General features: G+C 38.0%; 1 protein-coding gene across 8 annotated transcripts in view; it reads right to left on the bottom strand.

Moving 5' to 3' along the window:
• ADAMTSL3 (ADAMTS like 3) overlaps positions 1-19,694 on the bottom strand; it is a 180,353-nt gene that overhangs the window by 125,002 nt on the left and 35,657 nt on the right. For 6 of the 8 annotated variants that reach the window (XM_069025491.1, XM_069025493.1, XM_069025492.1 and 3 more), the window contains 2 exons: positions 19,413-19,532; positions 18,464-18,517 (listed from right to left, as the gene is read on the bottom strand). In XM_069025491.1, coding sequence (XP_068881592.1) covers positions 18,464-18,517; positions 19,413-19,532 — 174 coding nt within the window. The remainder of the gene's footprint in view (positions 1-18,463; positions 18,518-19,412; positions 19,533-19,694) is intronic. The other 2 variants (XM_069025495.1, XM_069025497.1) reach the window with 1 other exon arrangement.

The raw sequence follows: 19,694 nt of genomic DNA, 5'->3' as shown, positions 1-19,694 counted from the left end.
AAAAAGGCAGTGTTCAGAGAATGGTTTAAGTATTCTGTAATAATGTGAGAGATGTATTAACTCTGTGAAGCACCACCCAGCCCAGGCTCTCACAGCACTTTACAAAAGCACTATCTGATTACACAGAGGAGATAGGGATTAAGAAATCCTCCCCTACCCTGAAATCCTGCAGGGATAAAGGATGCAGAGTTTACAGTTGTCTGGGTCTAAATTTGGAAAGCTTAGCGTTTATCACATAACACAGGATCCAACCCTCACAGCTCTGCATCAATGCATGAGATGGGTCATGCTGAATACATGAGGGAAACTTAAGTCTTAGGAAGAGACCAGACTCAAAAAGGATCAAGCAGTGAACACTGAAAGCCAGAGAAGCCACCCAGACCCACACAGCAAAGGGGCACCCAGCTAATTTGCTCTGTCCATTCAGAGCCACCACCTATGAGAGTCCTGGGCATTTATCTGAAAACACACAGAGGATGTCTCAGACATAGTCCTTGTTCAGGCCACAGATAAAAAGTAGTCATAATAGCTGGTCAATTTTTAAGCCATCCAATTTATGGCTGGCAAACATCTCAATTCAACCTTAATAGTGATTTCTGCTCAAATGTGAGCAACCACAGAATATCCTCAAATGACCTTATCTACAAAGTGAAGATTTCTAAGTAGAGGAGCTCTGCTACTTGTGCCAAGTGGATCATCCCTTTTTCTTCTGAAGGTGAATGTTGCACATATCAGTAAGTTGCTGAGTCGGTTAATAAATGATACAAAAATATAAGTATTTCCAGTAAAAAAAAATTACATGTGTTAACAACTATAAAGTTATATTAAAGCATTAAGAAAAGTAAAAATTGTTTATTTTCATATGATTCTCTGCTTGGCAGAAATGTGGAGTACTAAAATCACTCCCATAGCTAGTCAGAATTATATGAGAGCAACTCACTGGCAATATGTCTAAGATAAACAAAAGTCTTTAGCTCCCATGCTTCTGTGCTACCTTTTATCTTAGTTATGGACTTTAGGCCAAAATACTGCCAGGTAAAGTAGAGGTAACAACTCAGGCACAAGACATACCTGTCTGGTAATTCTGAGTGAATGCCTAATGCTGTCTCCCTGCAGTGTTATCAAGGACCTCTTCCACCTCAAAAAATCTGTTCAAAATTTGTCTCCAAAGTAAGAACAAAAAGGCTTTTTCTCAGAGAAAAAGCTATTGCCCATGCTCCAGCAAGTTCAACTCAGCAAAAATATTTGAACAGTTTTAATCACTCTTCACAAAAGTCAGATTCAGCTGACACACAGCTAAGCTTTAAAGTCTCATGGCTGTGAGCTGTCACCCTCCTGTCTGAAACCTGGTGTTTAACTGCACCTCAGAAAGACAAAAACAAGCCTGGAGACCACTCTGGATAAAAACCCTAGGCGTAAGGGAAGCATGAAATTCAAACAGACAGTATATGGGGGCAGAAGATTTAATGTACACAGCTTATACCTGATACAAACCTCTCATGATACCAAGCAGATCCTTCAAAAAGTGTAATGTGTAACATAGAGTCTAATTGCACTGGAAATCAGCAGTGCTCCACTCTTCAGCATCCAGTGTCAGAGGCAGACTTGAGTCCAAATGGAGCTACACTCAACCCTCTGCTTTTCTAGACCTCTAAGGTCACAGTCCTGCAATCACTGCACATATCAAAGCTGCAGTGCAACAGCCTTCAAACTGGGAGCTATAAAATGCCACACCTCTATGTAAAGAAAGAGAAAACTGTTTCATGATTTAAAATGAGACTCACTGAATTCAGCAGAAGAATTTCCACAGTGACATCCCAATGCTTTTGCTTTCGATAGTTTGGGACCAAATCCTTAGATGGAAAACATAAGGCCAGCCAAAGGAACAGAGATGGAAGAAAGGAGGAGTGGGTAGATCTGCATAATACCATGCTTAATGAAAACTGGAATTAAATTTTTAAAAGCTGTATGTATTCTCAGTACCTTCTCCTTTTTATTGCTCACCCATTTTTGTGTTCTGTGTGTGACCTTTAAAGAGTAAAATAAGCATTTTCTTGATCCACAACAATGATCTTTCAACATGGTGGTCAAAAATTTACCAATCAGGAGGTTCAGAAGTTGAGTTTTATTAACATTTCCTATTCTGTACAGGGAATAAGAGAAAGTAATTGATACCTTCACTTGTTGCACAAAAAAACAAATGGCTTCAAACAATTTTCATTTAAGAAATTATATCCTCTGGACAATACTTAAAGCAGCAGGAACCATCCTAGTGTAAGCATATAAACCTATAAAGTTACAGAGCTATTGCCAAACCGACTTGAACAGTATATGGATGCATTTGCATTCCAGCTCACTGGCAAAAAAAAGGCTGGAAATTTTCTTCCTCTATGCATGTCATCCATGAAATGCTGGGTCAATGGAAGGAATTTTAATTCAAACAAAGAGGTTAATAATGATAAGGATTGCGAAGAAAAATTATTGTAACAAGGAAAAAAAATCCAATTGAGCAATGCACAAATACTTCAGCGAGCAATACAGGTTAGGGATGTCCCTGAATCTACTACTGTTGATTTCATACATTAGTTGCTAAATATTTATTAAAGCACATAAATTAGCATGCACAAACTAGTTAAACATTGGAGATACCATTTCTGACCGCCAATGTGTTAAACAACTCAAATATGTGTGCATGAGCAGCATGACATGTATTTCCCCACAACTGGTACTCCAAAAAATGCAGTTCAGGAATGGAGCTCCTGAGGCTCCAGATACAGACTTGTGACAGCACCAAATTCCTATAAATGACTGTGTATCATAATGAAGGACATCAGTTTGCTGCCCCTCTCCATACTGCTGTTGGGCAGCAACTCCAGAACTTTACTCAAACTGTGGCTAGAACCCTCCCTCTAATTTCCATGCTAAGTTTAGCTGAAGGCCAATACACACAATTTTGGAAGAACTGCACATGAAATAGTGGCTCTGATAGCAGGAATTTTTAACAAGTCTATCAAAACAAGGGTGGTCCCAAGTGGCTAGGGAATAACTGATGCAGTGCTGAAATACACAGGAGAGAAAGAGCCAGGAAACTGTGATGGTGTCTGTCTAATCCTAAGTGTATAAGGTTTTGGAATGCTTTTTGAGGAAGAAATAATTAATAACAGAAAGATAAATGAAAACTAAAGAAAACAGGCTTATCTCAAAGATCATACCTACCCTAACTCATTTTATACCTTTGATCAGGTTTGATTTGTGCCCACAGTGCCTTGAAATACTACTGCTTCTCCTTTCCCAGCCTCGGAGACAGGCAGCAGTCATGTCATCAGCACTTGCTCAGCCACTATAAAAAATGAACCTGTTGAAAAAGTAACTTTTCATTCCCCAGTCAGTCTGAGAAACTTTCTCCATTATTTTCTGAATGTTATTTTCTTTACCACACCTCAGCAGTACCACTAAGCTAAAATTAAGTTCTACATAATCTCATTTCCATTTATTAGCTCCAAAAAGAAATATTTGCTTGTGGCCCCTATATGCATGACCATGCACTTCATCTTACTACTCCCATCTTCCAGGTCATCCAGTTATTATTGCATTGTTCTCATCTCTGCTGACACTTCCTCCCACCTTTATCTTACCTTCATTTATATGAAGCATCATGAGCCCAATCGTAATTTTTTTTGTCCCACACATTAATGAAACTCCAGTCCCAGGGAACTCTTGTGGGTAACCTTTTTCTAGGCTAATACTCCTCTTTTGGCACCATCAGTTTTCATCTTCCTCTCCCTTTCCTTATTCATATCCCACTCCCCCATGATACTACATCTCCTCTAAGGTAGTTTTCACTATGGCATTATACTAAATAGCTTTATCAAAGTCTAGATAAATGAGGCCTCTATTCCCCTCATTTAAGGAAAACAAAAACAAAACCAAAAATAAACAGAAAACCAAAACTAAACAAAGAAAGGGGGGGGGGGGGGGGGGGGGGGGAAGAAAGAAAAAAAAACCAAACAAAACACCACAAACAAACATCAAAAAACCAAACCTGATCAAAGGTATAAAATGAGTTAGGGTAGGTATGATCTTTGAGATAAGCCTGTTTTCTTTAGTTTTCATTTATCTTTCTGTTATTAATTATTTCTTCCTCAAAAAGCATTCCAAAACCTTATACACTTAGGATTAGACAGACACCATCACAGTTTCCTGGCTCTTTCTCTCCTGTGTATTTCAGCACTGCATCAGTTATTCCCTAGCCACTTGGGACCACCCTTGTTTTGATAGACTTGTTAAAAATTCCTGCTATCAGAGCCACTATTTCGTGTGCAGTTCTTCCAAAATTCTATACAAAATTCTTATCAGATCCCCCCAATATGACTGCATTGAAGCTTTAGGAGTTTTGTCACCTTCCTGAGTTATGCTAAATAACAATCTGCTCCCAGAGACACCAGTACACATTATACCCTGGTAAAACTGCATTTACAGAGTGGTTTACATGATTGTTACGAGCATTATTTCATTTAAAAATAAACAAGTGTTCCTGAAGAAGTAAGACAGTTTTTCACTTCAAAATAACAGCATCTGGATAAGTGTGTGCAATGAATATAAATGGCACACAGAAAGATTTCATCATGGTATGGACAAAGTATTTAGGTCCAGAAATGTTATTTTAATACTGCACAGTGTAACTTATTTACCAAAGATACATAGGGAAGTTACATAGGGAGTGGAAGAGTAAATCCTTCTGTTTCTGGTACTAATATTTCATACCCAAAGCATAAAATGTTACAAAATCTTATACAAAATGGTCTTGAATAAATAGAGCTGACAGTAACCATAGGTTTCTTCTAGAAAGCGTACAGCTGTTTTAACATGAGTATTAAATTCCAACCAAGGACCTAGCACATTTAAATTCATTTAAAATGAATTTAAATCTGAAAATACTTCAACTAAATCTACACCATTTATGTAAACTAATAGCTACTCCATAAGGTTTAGCTGAATTCACACACTGACTGTACAGCTAACAGGGACACAGCAAGTTTGGTCTGCAGTACAAGCACAGCATCAGGCCCCAAATAAGCAAAAGTTTATGCAGACAGCTAGAAGTCTTAGATTTCAAGATGCTTCAGTTAGACCCCCCTCTCCCTTTTCAAATCCTATTATATTTTTGTTTGCTTGTTTCCATCGTATTCCAGTTTTAAATTTACAGCAATGTGAGACTGGGCAACATGTTACTGTACAAATCACCCGAGACTGCGGTGCTAGCACCATGTTTCACCTTAACATAATGTTTGCTTTAGGTGGACACTTTGTTGTTCTAAATATCCATTACTTATAGCCTGGAAAGAGTGAAAATTATTAGTAGGAAAACAGCTGTCTGTGACTGGGGAGACCCAGTAGGCTACTGGAGTACTTGGGGACTCGCCTGCGAAACACACGGCATGGTCTGGGCAGAAGAACCAGGGAAGAGACAAGATCAAACCAGACAATGGCAGCAACTCCAAAGGCAAAGCAGTATTCAAGAAATTCAGTCTAAAGAGCTCTGAGTTAACAGTTAATATTCTATAAGCAATATATAGGGAGAGAAGTGGAAAGGGAGCAGGTTGGCTAACAACCTGTGAGACTCTGGATCTCTTCAGACCACTGCTAGATGGAAAGTACTGTAATGGCACATACCACAGAAGTGGAATCAAACCAAAGGGAAAAGAAAAAAGTAGAAGAAAAGCACATCCTGTGACAGGAGGTACTAGGTTCCTCTCACAAGAATATCTGCTCTTTTCGAGAATGTTAACTTTTTAAGCACTTCCTAGAATCAGATTTTTTACTATTATTTTGCATACCAGAGTAAAGCAGCAGATATCAATAGGGATTTCACTGGCTATCCCCAAGCTCACTAAGACAGAGCAAGTTTGGTTGAGCACAAGAAAGGGTAAGAAGGAGATAGTCATAAGATTTGCAAGGCAATCACTTATTTTTTTCTCTTCTACTTAGAACAATTAAATATTTTCATACTGTTACTGCTATCAAGGAATGAACAGGTTATGCTGTTCTTGTTCTGTATGATATCATCCTCTTCAGCTTCAGTTGCACCACATGCACAGACACCTGCACCACACACATAACTTTATAATAAGATTTTGTTGTCATTTCCACCAGGTAAACAACAATTAGTGACACTACCCTGCAGACAAATCAGCTTTCTCCTTGTCAGCTGCAGTCATTTCAGATCTGGCCTTTCCACCTCCAAATCCAAAGTGCTACCAAAGTGCAGCTGCAAAAGTCATCTCTCCTCCCTCTCTAGGTCCATCTCCTCTGCTGGTCTCCTGCCAAGTCAAATTCAAGTTGCTTGTCTTCACCTACAAGATCTCACATAGCAATAAATAATATAGAAATGACCACAACGTGCTGAGGAATTCCCAAGTCCTTTTTCAAAAACAATGGAGCAATAAGACCTTAGATTACACCCCTCTCCATCAATTACAGCCCAGTCACAATTCACACCCTACATCCCCATCCACTGCACACTCCCTTGATCAGAAGTGCAGTTTCACAGACTCCCCCTGCTCCAGCACTCCACAGGAAAGCAGCAGACCAGAGAGAGAAGCCCCACAGTGGCACAAAACAGGAAGGGATCGTGTGCAGAATGGCACAGCCCCACGCAGAGATGCTTCAGCAGACTCTCTCCTAGCTGCAGCACCTGAGCTGCTTTGCCCACTGCAGGACATGGCACGCAGCCTCTCTCCTCTTCTGGGCTGCACTGCAAAACATGCAAGGTTTCACCTCAGATTGGGACACACAAAGGCAGCCCCAGAGTAGAGGGACTTGCAAGTGTGTGAGTGGTGCAGTCCCAGGGCTGCAAACAGAACTCGTTTCCAGCTCATTTGCAGAGCTTTTTACCATGCCCAGGGCTGCTCTAGCAGGTGGCTCTGTCCTGATCCCTGCCTGCAGCTTTGTTGGGCCTGTCTAGCAACACATTCAATTACAGTCCGGAGATTAGACAGTCCAAAGATTAACTAAACACTAAATAGAAAAAAAAAAAACCAACCCAGGCCTTCTGAGACATAAATCTTGCAAATAAGGCTCCATAGAGCACAAGTCCAGATTCCTGAATAGTTTATTATTCTGTAAAATCTTCGCTGTAAAAGACTGCATATACTTGAAATTTGCAAAGGTAGCAGCTTAAGTTATTTCTAGTCAGCTCATAAAAATCTGTCTTTAGCACTTTTTTCCTAAGAAGAAAGAAAGAAACCCAGACATACTCTAAGCTTAGTGAAAAGATAAGATTCTGGATATAATACCAATATGACTTCACCTTTTATTTTTTAAGGGTTCGAAACAATACTGGATGAAAGTTTATATGTAAGCGTAAGGGATCTGCCAAAATGAAAGTGAAAACCCAGCAAATTATATTTCAGACACCTTGACATACTCTGCACCATACATGCTGTCAGCTTCACTGTCCTTTCCTTTGCTGTAGGCCGAATGCTTGAATACCAATCTTATTAAACTACAACTCTGAATTTATCCACTATATATAACATTCCAGATGTTGTACCAGCTGGAAACAGGCCCTTAGGCCATCTTTGGTTGATCTCTTAGTCGCTTTCCAGCGTTTGCCAGGCATTCATCCAAAAATATGAAGGAAAGTGCTAAAAACAGATGTCAGAGTTAATGTTTTTTTCTTTTTTTTCTTCACGGTAGGAAATACAGAAAACTTGCACCCTACACCTATTCTATGAAATATGAATGTTGTCAACAAACCATAAGTTAATTTTAAATTAAATCACAACATAACAGAGTTAATTCTTACACTATTTTTCTGACAACAGGCCAGTCTCCATCAGTCTGTTCCTTGAAAATATTATGTGGTCATTTGGATTTTTTCATTAAGTTGGAAAATCTTCTGATGTCGTCAATCTGCAAAAATGGTTTCAAGTCCCTCATTTAAGAAAAATAATGGTTAAAATGTAAACTAGATTGATTGCAATTCATGGTAAGCTTTATGACAAGGCTGGAGTAATGGGAGTTATTAAATCAGTACACATCTGAGCTATGAAAGAGGAAGACTTGTTGGCCCCATCAGATTATAACAAATTATTTCAACTTCCACTCACTGCAATATGAGCAGGAGATGTTCAGATCTTCCCAAGAGATGCTGTCTCTCTTTGGGGTCCTTACAGGAGTTTAAACATGGAATTTCAAAGATCAGGGCTGGAAAGGAGGTCCTGATCCTGCTGACACTTTGGAACACGTGCATCTTTACTTAATGAAGGTGGTTCTGACGTACATGGGAGTCCTCACAAGAATTAAGTTATGTGAGTGCATAAGTACCTGGGCTGTAGACTCCAAGGTCTGTGCAAGAGGTCATCTATTTTATCTGCTCTAGACAGGGTTCCAAATCTTCTGTCCACACACACCAGAATATTAGCAAAGATGCAGAACCAATTCTCAGAAAGTCCTCGTGGTGCTGCCAGCAGAGCCTCCCTTCAGCATGCAGGACCTTGGTCTCTCATACAGCAAAGCACAGCAGACCATTCCCATTGTAATTATGCCTTACAAGGATGATAATCTCTTTTGACTCTCTAAAGACACCCTTTTTAAACTTAAATTTGGGGCAATAGCCTTCATTTAAAGAAGTCACTTAACTGCATTGAAAAAGGAATACTTCTAAGAAATATTTTCAACCTCCTTTTCTTTGCCTCACATTCATTAGAATGCAGAGCTGAAATTATGAGAAAAACAGACTATCCTATAGCCTCAATATTGAAGAAGCAGGAAAAGAATGAACATTAACTGGCAAGTTCACTGTAAAGTATAAAAATACCTGCAAAAAAAAGAACAAAATCTATTTTAAATGGAATAAGAAGGGCAGGACAAGTTTAAAACTTAGCCCTAGCACTTTAACAAGAGACTTATAATATAATTCTTATATATAATTCTGATTCATACATTAGACTGCAATATTGCCCTGAAGAGTTACTACTGGAGCCAGCACTCAAAGGTGATAAAATTTCATGGTTTATAGTCTGATATTTGAACATATTTTATGTCATTTATTAATAATATCAAAAAACATTCAAGCCAATGCACTATATTTCTTTTAAGTAAAACTGATGCATTCTGAGTCTTTTTTTTTTTACAAACAGTAAAAAAAGTTATTTTGCCATATGTTGTGTAGATGTCATGAGACATTATGTGAGCTGGTTTCTTCAGATTTATACCTTATACAACGATATTACTCAGACAAAGCAAGATCAAGGACCTATATGCCACACATATGAGCAAATATGTGTATTTTTAGCAAAGACTGTGCATGAGAACGGAGTAGTAAACCACATTTTGTCAGCTTTTTTTTTGGTGATTTGAGTACAACATAATTACTGAAACAGCTCAAATACTTTGAACACAGGATTCAGTGCAGCATTCATAGGTTTGCTTGTACAAATCACAGAAAATTCTGTGATCCTCACCAAATCCAGTAGCTGGATCAAATTAACAAAGTTCACTCTTCACACATCATTTGGACACCAGATTTGAAAGCAACAAACAAATCCCACTGAACTTGTCTGTTTGCAGAATACTGAGGCTGCAGTGATGCTTTGCAGCATCTATCCCATTTTCCAGTAGTTCTCTGACAAAAGAGTCTGCAGTATTTCTTTTGGGGTACCTGAATGCAATCTGGCTGAAATCAATGGCAAATCTCCTCTTGCATTAAAAAATGAAGGGCTGATCCAAAGTCTTTTGAAATTACTATGATTTTTGGACCGAAGCCTAAATAATCAGGTAAAGGAGAACATATCTTGTATTTACAATTGCAACCATCTCCCAAGGGCTATTTTAAAAACTACAAAAACATCCCACATCATACAGCAGCCTATTAGCACTAATTTTTCTCACCCATGTGCAAATACTCTAGTCTGCTTCATGAACCTGTAAATCAGTTAAAGGTTTGGTGCCATTTTAAAAGTCCTTTTTCTCTTACACAACATAAAAATGTTAAAGGAATAAAGGCTTATACCATCAAAGCACAAAAATATCTTAAAGCATGATAACACAAACAAACAAAAAAATTTACTACCAATGAGATAATTTTATAAAGCTAGATCACGTAGGCTCAAGTGGAAAGAGGTCAGGTTTTATAGTCTTAAAGAGTATTTTAAAAAGTCCAGATTGTTTCCAGTTCTCAGAGGTCTGACTGCCTTTCCTTCCAGACCATAACAGTTGCCTGTCTATAGGAAAGTGGGGGGGGAAACCACAGAGAATAAAAAGGAATGTTTGATTTGCCAGTAATTCCACAAAACGTGGAACCTGAAATTTGTGACAAGTACATTAAAGTACTTAAAGCTAATGTTCAAATACAGCTTTACCAAAGACCATGCTAAACACTCAACCAAGCACTGAGCACCTTCAACTATTGCCTCAAATCACGTGCAAGCATTTACTTCTGTAAACCATTTCAGACATGCAAAAAATTCTATGGACATTCACAGGACATCCTGCATGCTGGAAGCTGCACCCAAAGTTTCAGTGTTTTCTTGGGGGTAATGGTTTAAAGGGATTAGAAAATAGCAATAGGTTATGGTTCAAGCAGAAAAGGAAGAAACTGCTTTATAGAAAAAAGAAGAAAGGGGGGGGGGGGGGGGGGGAAATCAGAGCTTCCAGAACATGAAAAAATTAGTAACAAATTCCATATACTTTTCTTTTTTACTACAAGGTCTCCCAGTTCTGTTTCTGAAAACCATAGACACCCTCTGTACCCCTAAGCCTCCAAGGCAAGGCTCAGCATCAGTGCTGGCTGGAAGCTACACCTGCACCTGACACACACAGCCCAGGATGTTTCACATTAGGAGGATTAAAATGCCTCAGATCCTGCAGTACCACAACCTGTAACACATTCTAAGCTCTAAAAATGAAAAGTACATTTGTCAGCAGTGATCCTCTCAATGAACCTACATTTACCATTTTTGCTGTTACTGCCAAAATTGATAATTAATGCTTGTAATTTCCTTCCTCGTAAGCAAAAAGCTTTTGAAGTCTAAATAGTTAGTAGAAATAAATTAGGTTTAACTGGCAATACTGACAATTATTTTGAAACAGTACAGAGCTAAATAACTGTTGGAAGTTGTAAAGAGATTGTTCTTTAGTTGTCTCAAGGCTGGTTCATTATGCAAGTGTTGATGACATCAAGAACCATTTTAACTATTTCTAGAAACAAAGCCAAAATATGCAGATTTTTAAAAGAAGATTTTTCACTTCATCTTCCACAGTAGTGGCATGCAAATTGGAAGAAATTTAGGTTCAAGTGCATCTCTACTAAAAGGGTCAGTGTGACATCCAGTCTCTCCAATAAATAATTTTCCCATGCTGGATGGGCCTGACTGTTAGGGATGTGAGGGATATTGTCCACATGCTCAACAATATAAATTCCATTTAAATTACCCACTGCCTTGCAAAACAATGTAATTCTTTCAGAAACACACAGGATGAACCATTTTATCAAGCAAGCAGTTTTGCTAATCATTATTCTAGGGACAGTATAAGCTGAAACTTCTTTTTTTTTTTTTTTTTTTCACTAAGGCTTTCTATGTTAAAAGGGAGAAGCTTTTAATGGTCTTTAAATGTTATCTGTGGCAGAAACAACACAGAAAGAAAAAAAAACCCAACAAATTGATCACATTCATCCTTCATGAAAAATTCTGCAATACAATTTTATCTTCTCATTTGTGCAAGATTCAACAGGAGCTTAAACAGCTCAAGAAGTTCAATAAATTTAGCTGAATTATCAAAAAACTAAACACAATCTGCTCTCTCCTTGACTAAGACCAGTGAGAAGACATCGTTTCAAAATGTTTGTGCTGTGTGAGCAAAGTGATTAATGCACCATTAGGCTTTATCAGCCTAAGACATCCTCTCACCCATGTGTATCTGAAGAATGACTTTCCAGTTCCAAGCACCTCATTTCCCACAGTACTTGAAATATATCTTTTTGATTTAGAAGCACTCCTCCACTGTATCTCAATGAACTCTTATTGATAGATGATAGCAGCACTACGTCAGAGCTGTGTAAGCACAGGATTATTTCTGTTACCTCCAGACCTTTCAGTCTTAATTTAGAAGGCTGAACCTAAGCCTTTATCAATGTCAAAATTCTTGGATAAGAACATGTGCCAACTTCTGGAGGTTCACTGGGGGCATGAGGAGGTCAGTGGGAAATTCACATTGCATTGTATCAATCTCTCATGATTCAATCATTGGTCTCCTCTAAAGAATGTCAAATGACCACCTAGTCTGTGTAATGTTAATTCCTTTCATCAGGTGTCTTGTTACTAACCCAGTGTAGCAGAATGGAGTTAAAGACTTTACAGTAGAATATTTGCCCAAATACACATCCTTCTGTCTGTTCCTTGGAGAATGAAAGGTTAAAAAAAAAATACTTTAAACCTATTGCTAGAAACTGAAAAATGTATTTGGGAAAACCTGGACTTGCAAACACTAGAACATGAAATACTGAATGTGAGTTGAAAAAATTCAGTCTTTTATGAAAAATGTGCATGGTAGAGATGCTAGAAAAGCAAGGCACTTTGTATTAAAGTGGGGGTTTTTTTATATATAGCTCAACCTCAAACTGAATAAACATGAATTTGTGTCCCCAAAGATACATCTAACAAAAAAGGAAGAAGATCAATATCCCCTGCATAGCCTTTTATCATCCACTGGAGCAGCCTCAATATCTGTCCAGCACCCAGGGGAGCAAGAATAAGAGAAACAACTGAAAGTTTAGGTCCATTCTCTTTTCTCCCTTGAGAAATCATTCTTGGGGATGACCTTGCAAATGAGGGGTCACTTCTGCTACCCAGGAATCCTCTACCAGCTGCTGAGGTCATCACAGCCACAGAAGGACTAAGGACCCAGGCCAGTGAGTTTCACCACAGAATTTGGTGGAATAGGATTACAGCCTCGTAGAACGTATTTGATCCAAATTGAAATGATATAAAATGTGTTTTCTGCAGCAACTGCATTATTACAGATTCCCTGTGAAGGCTGTTGTACTGCACAAGGTGAGGACCTACTGGCTTCTGTGAGCATGATTTACACGCAGAGACGTTTGGCAGGGTTGGGACTAAGGCTGTAATAGAAAACAAGAAAATCTGTAATTCTCAGTGCACAGAGAAACGTGGACTGCATGCAGCAGGTCCACTATTTTCTCTGAACAACAAAACCCTGAGCTTAAAATGGTAGTTGGTGCTTTAAAAAGTGCCAGTTCCCCATTCAGTTTGCCAACAAACAAAAGTATTTAAAAACAGTTTTCAGTTCACTAAGCAACCTATCACACACAAGTAATGATATAATTACTCGTGCATATGCTACTCACACACTGCCAGCCAGAAATTAGCCTAAACAAAAGTATTGTTTGAATAGGATCATGCCTGACTTATGCAGTACCAGTCTCTGCAAGAGTAGTTTTGCCTGAAATTGTAAGTGGTTTTCATTTTCTCTTAATCCTTGCCTCCTTTTCCTCCCTTCCACTCCAAATCAGAAACACATTTTGCTTGATTATGGAGCTAATTCCCTTACCCAAAAAAAACCCAACCAAAGAACATACCCTTAAATATAAAGAGGCCAAAATTAAACCTGCAAACAAGAAAATAAAGGTATATATTGGGGGAAAAAAAGGAATAGAATTAAAAATATTAGGGAGCACCTAACATCACCTTCAGTTAAATTTTCAGAGAAACACCAAACAATGCTTGTTTTATCTTCAGCCTTACAAACACACATCTGTAAACTCCTTAACTGTGATTTAAAACTTGTTACGAACATCTGTAGGATTAGTATGGAGTACCACAAACCTGACCTAGTAATTTCTTCCTTACACAAGATGACCCAGCCAAGAGGATGTAATGACTTGGAGGATTCAAGTCACTGAAATCAGTGTTACTCTAACATCAACAGGCTTCAAAGTCAGTCCTCTACAGAGCAGAGGAGCAGTATTTCTAACACAGTGCTGAAATTCCCACAGCCACGTATTAGCAGCTGCACTTCTGGTGCTTGGATAAAATTAAGTTTATCGGTTCATTCTCTGAATACACAAATGAAACCACCAAGTGTTCCATAGTGGAATGTTTCCATTATAGAAGAATGCCTGAAATAGTTTGTGGCCACTTGAAAACAGTTTGCTTATTCAAAAAAAGAATCTCTAAATGAAGAGCTAGACATTAAGATTCAAGATGTTAAGTCTTTTTAATAGTTCTGGGTGCTTTTTTTGGCTATCAACAAAAAGGGCTCATCAGAGAATAACACAAGTTTCAGGCTCCTCAAATCAAGAGTACTGGAGCTTTATGTACTTGGGTAGCAAGTGAACCACTGACTACAAATCTTCCTCCCTTCTCGGGGTTAGAGCTTGTCCTCACTGATGTGTTAATTTGCAGTAATGTCCCTTACATGATTCATCTGCAAGCCTGAAAATGTGTGGCTCCGTTTCTCTGGTGATTTAGATGCAAACTGGCTGGCAATGGAATAAAAAGGCTCAGACTGGGAGCAGGAGCCAGCAAGCAGCTGGTAGCCAGAACCAGGCTGTGACTCAGGTACCGTTCCAGGGGCAGAGCATGGAGGATGGCAATCAGCAGCAGGTGGAACGGGGAATGACATGAAGGAAATTGTGGAAAAGTGGCTGTCAGCCCAGCAGGACCCTTAAGACAACTTCTGTCCACCCAAGAGTTTCCTCAGGGTAATATAAAAAACCTTCAGAGCAAACACAAACAGTTATTGCTGCCGGACTACAAATAAAAAGGTGGAACAATAGGTTCCATCTGTTTGTTTCAATGTTAATTTTTTAAGTAATTCAGACCCTGGGTTCCACTGCCTTTTTTTAAAAATTAATACTTTAAATGCCGTGCTCCTTTTCCCCCTGAACAAGCAGAAGCCAAGACAGACTATTTCTATTTGTGGAAGACAAGGCTTAAATGAGAATATTTATTTCCTCGATTTTGGTCTTCACTTTATAGCAGGTTGCTTTTTCTAGCAAACCCAAAGAAAGAGTAGTGATTAAATGAACTGTAGCAGCTGCAGCCTGTGCATTACAACTTGCACATCTAGTTGAAAACAGACTGACTGGTTTCTACCTTACCTTGCATAGCCAAACACTCACAAGTCTGATAGTGCATATTTTCATTAATATTTATTTAGAAATAGATTTCTTTGCCAAGACTGAGCTACTTAGGGACATACATCTAATTCCAGAATCAGGCTATCCTTGTTGGGAGTTTAAACTGGTAAACACCATAAAATTTAGAAGCAGCAAGGTCAACTAGAAAGCTAACTGGTCAAGCAAACATTTTCTCACTTGAAAGATAAACTTATTTTCTTTTTTCTTTCCTTTGTTTTACCCACACCCCCAAGAGAACTCTCTTTCAGCCAGCCAATCAAAGTGGAAATGTACTTCAAACACATTCAGCTCAACCAAGTTTTCACTGCTGTCCTTCTTGGTGGTCCGTCATATGGAATGGTTTTAATACTTGGAAGCAATACCTTAAGTGTCAGAAAACAAGAACATTTTATTTCTGCAAGAAACCTTTCCAGTACTACTAGTATTTTGGAAAAGAAAAAAAATTCCTTGTAGTAGATTAAAAGGTGAAAAGCCAAAAGAAATCAGAAAGAAAACTAGGAAACTATTCCATATGGCAAGGTTCAACATGTATCTCAAAGTTGGAGAAAGGGCTATTACTTGCATATTTATTTCATAATTTCATTTATTTTCCTATATTTATTCTGTTATTTAATTATTTTCACGAATGGTAGGAGAGGGGCATATTTTTTTTTTCACTCTCAGATTTCTAGCAGCAGTTGAAGTCTTTGGCTATGCATCAAAATCTATTTGGTACCAAGTTTTAAATTGCATTGACTCAGTAGAATTCCAGAAATGCAGGATGCAACACACTGATACAAGACATCACTTGGTGATGAACAACACAGGAGCCTTTAGAAAATGTTTAGTTTAAACATTTCTACATTTCTGTCCTTTGGGATCCCTCAAAAGTATTTGCTTTTAATCACTGCTTTTCCCTGAAGATACAGCAATAAAGGTGTCAAAACTATAATGTCCACTCTATGCAGATGTCACCCCAGTGCATCAGGCTGGCAGTATTTAATCAGATCTTAAAAGATATTTTCTTCTCTAGTCATAGAAGCAGTAAAAAAAATATTCACTGAATTTTCAAAATATCTAGCCAAAGAATTTCAGCTGCATGTAATTCTTAAATACACATACAGCAACAAAATATGCAAAGAGGTTAGTGCAGTCCTGTACAAAAATGAGAGCACAGTCCTGCCAGATTAAACCAGAACAAAATGTACTATCTTGCATGTACAACATGAATCCATATGTAATTCTGCTGGGCTAGAGCAGAGTACAATGTGTTCCTATTAATATTTACTCATCTTTCATCTCGAGCTGTAAGCTTGTCATTTCAGATAGCAAATACTTTTGAATATTTAAGTAACAGCGAGTTCTATTTTACTGAGCTTACTTACTAACAAAGGAATGAATGATTCTGATTAAACTGGCTCCCTGCTTGAAAAGTATCACACACAACAGCCAAAGAAAACCCCTTTGAAACATTCCTGTGTTTGGAGGATGTAAGGAAACTAATCTTGGATCATGACAATGATGATGCTGCTATATAAAAATATTATCCATCTATCCCTGGAAATTTTACTGGCCTGGATAGAAGGAACAGTGCAAGGGGGAAAAGGACACACTTGGGAAGACAGGGGTAGGTGGTTTTCCTGCAAGTGTCTCAACATTGGTTAGCCAAAAGAATAGAGGTTGTGAGCCACCCTCTTCTGCACCTCCATACCACAGCCCCAGGAACCTCTCACCCCTTTATCTATTCTGTTCCCTGCCATGGACACAGAAGGAGGAATGATCTCCAGAGCAGACCAGATCAGACTGATCTCTTGTTTTGCTGGAGTCAAGTGCACAAAGTTATTTCACTTTTCCAATTTTCCAGTGTAATTTGGGATGTACCAGAACACCAAGACTTTGTAGGATTGCCCACAGGACAGTTCTGGAGATTAGGGGAAAGGAAGAAATGTATTTCCTACAGGCCAGCAGCCCTTCACAGTAGGTCAAGATAGAAAGTGAATTGCTACAACTAAGTTAAGGAATTAAGGTGTGTGAGAAGATGCTACTGCGTTCTTTATTCATGTGGCAACCTTCCTGTACTGATTCCATTTCTGTGATGGGTAGGTTAAAATGGACTTTCAATGGACATACATTCCTCTCTTTTTATTCACCTGTGCATTCTTATCACATTTATCATGTATCAAACCTATCCATCCCAGTTTGAAAAAATTCAAGAAATTATCCAATGAAGGATTTTCACCCTCTGGTTTTAAGACTTCCATCCATTCATACCAGTAAACATCAAAAGAAAGAGTTGAATGAAACACAGAAAACAAGAAAAATATCTAGTTTTCTGACCCAGTTTGACCACAATACAATTGAGTTTTGTATTAACATTTCAGCAAAAGTATAATTATAACTGTATATTATACAAACTTATGATCAATTTCCTAGAAAATCAAGGAAATTCTTTCTATTCACGAAAGAAATCCTGGTTTACTTGCAGGAAGGTAAAGCTAAAGATACAGATCAGCTCCCATCTGCATTCAATGTATTCATAACTTTTAATAAATAATGCTTACAGACTGAATTTTCTTTCAAAAGAAACTACTGCTAATACAGTTGCTTTTACTTTCAACATTTTGATGTTTCAGCACCACTTTCAGTTCCAGGAATTCAAACTTAATTTCATACTGCTAAGTGCCTGGGAAGAGCAGGCTTCAGAACTAAATCACATTTATGAAAGAAGAGAAGCTGGCCATATCCTAGATCCAATTCAGATCTCAATGGAATTAATGGAAAACTTTCCATCAAATGGAATTCTTTCCATCAAATGGAATTGAGCTTGGAACCAGCTTCTGTATAGAGCTATGCTGGTATTTGAGGGTTTTTCGAGGGGATTCATTTTGTTTGTTTTTTAATCAGCTATATTATTCACATAGTCCAAACAGTCTAGTCAAAGACTCAGACTAAGCCTCTGTTATATTTGATTTATCATCTTCTCTAAAATGTGCTCCATTAAATGGAAACTATTTTGATCAAAGTGTACAGCCTTTACAGTGTTTTTCAACTACTGTCATTAAATGCAGCCTGAGTTGCAGCTGCATTTTACTGTCCTATAAGTTATTGCTTTCCCAGGTGTTTGGTCCAAGGAAGGTCTTATCCAAGTACCTTTTGTGTTGATAATCAAGACCCTCTAGGGAAGCAAAAGTATGAATTATTGTAAACATTTAAACTAAATTCAAACAGTTCACAGTGGCTCAGCATGCTTTCTATTGTATCTTTTCTGGTTCCTTTTGTCTGTCTAAAAAGATTGTCAGTTTAAAGCTTAAATAACCTCACCTCAGTTCTCTCTTTTGGAGTAGTGATGAGCAAATTATTTTCTTCAAGTAGTTCCTGCAAGGAGACCATCTTTCAAAATACAGCTACCCTTCACTGACAGATCCATACCTTGTGATGCGGGGAAATTTTGGCTCTTCTCTCACTTCTTCAGGGACTTTTTCCTAACAAATTCCCTCCTCTTACATTAAGAAACGTACTCTAAGTGTCTATGAATGTAATTCAGACAGTTTTGATGTGAAATTCAACTGACTCCTGGAACACATTGTGTTATGAGTAAATTTCCACAGCACGCCACACATTTCCTAGGTTTACTTCAGATCTTTTGCCAAGATTAACAGCATTTCTTTCATGTTGCTTTCTTTACATTTATATCTATATTCCATGTTTAACAATGTTTCTATGGGTCTGGAGAAAGCATTAAAGATTTTTACCTTTAAAAAAAAAAAATTGTTTCTTTCTAAATACTGCTCCATCCATTACTACACTTTCCATTTGTTTCTTTATAATTCACTCAACCCTCCCTTGCAAAAACTTCATTAACTAATACAACGTGCTGAAAAATGAAAGGTCTGCCTAACACTGATTTTTCCATTAAATAAAGCAAATTAGGGTTAAGTCAAACAATTCACAGAAAGGACAATCACTTCTAATTCTAAGCATTTTGCAGACGTAACTATAAACATCTATTAACACATCACTAAAATATTGCTGCTTTTGTCTCCATTACATCCTATTAGTATCTTCCAAAAGTGGTTTTACTTATTATTTATGCAACCAAGTGCCTTAATTTTGATTTTGCATGGCGTGTTATCATTCAGCTCGCTATGAATTTGATGTGCCTTCAAAAGACAACACATGCTCTGTGTCTTTAATCTGTTTCACAGCAATCTGTATGTCAGGGTTCCACGAATGTGACAATCTCTGTAATTTTCACACATGGCACACTGACCTGGTCATCATAACGGTACGTGAGGAACTGTTCCCCCGTGGTGTCCTCCAGAAAACTCCCCTGTGGAGAAAGTGCAAACTCAGGCAAGAAGTATGCACCTTGGGATTGCTCTGCTCTTGTCTGTAAGAAATTCAGAAAGGTCACGTTACACCTCCTACATGCACAAGTAATTTTTTTAAAAAACTATGCAAATAATTATAAAATCTAGACATGAACTTCTGGAGGAAAAAAAAGAAAAATGTTGTGCTTTCAGGCATGGTATTTCTGGGTGGATATTTTGCT

Source organism: Aphelocoma coerulescens, chromosome 10 (assembly GCF_041296385.1).
Source record: "Aphelocoma coerulescens isolate FSJ_1873_10779 chromosome 10, UR_Acoe_1.0, whole genome shotgun sequence".
Taxonomy (NCBI): domain Eukaryota; kingdom Metazoa; phylum Chordata; class Aves; order Passeriformes; family Corvidae; genus Aphelocoma; species Aphelocoma coerulescens.
This window is presented reverse-complemented; position numbering and strand designations above follow the sequence as displayed.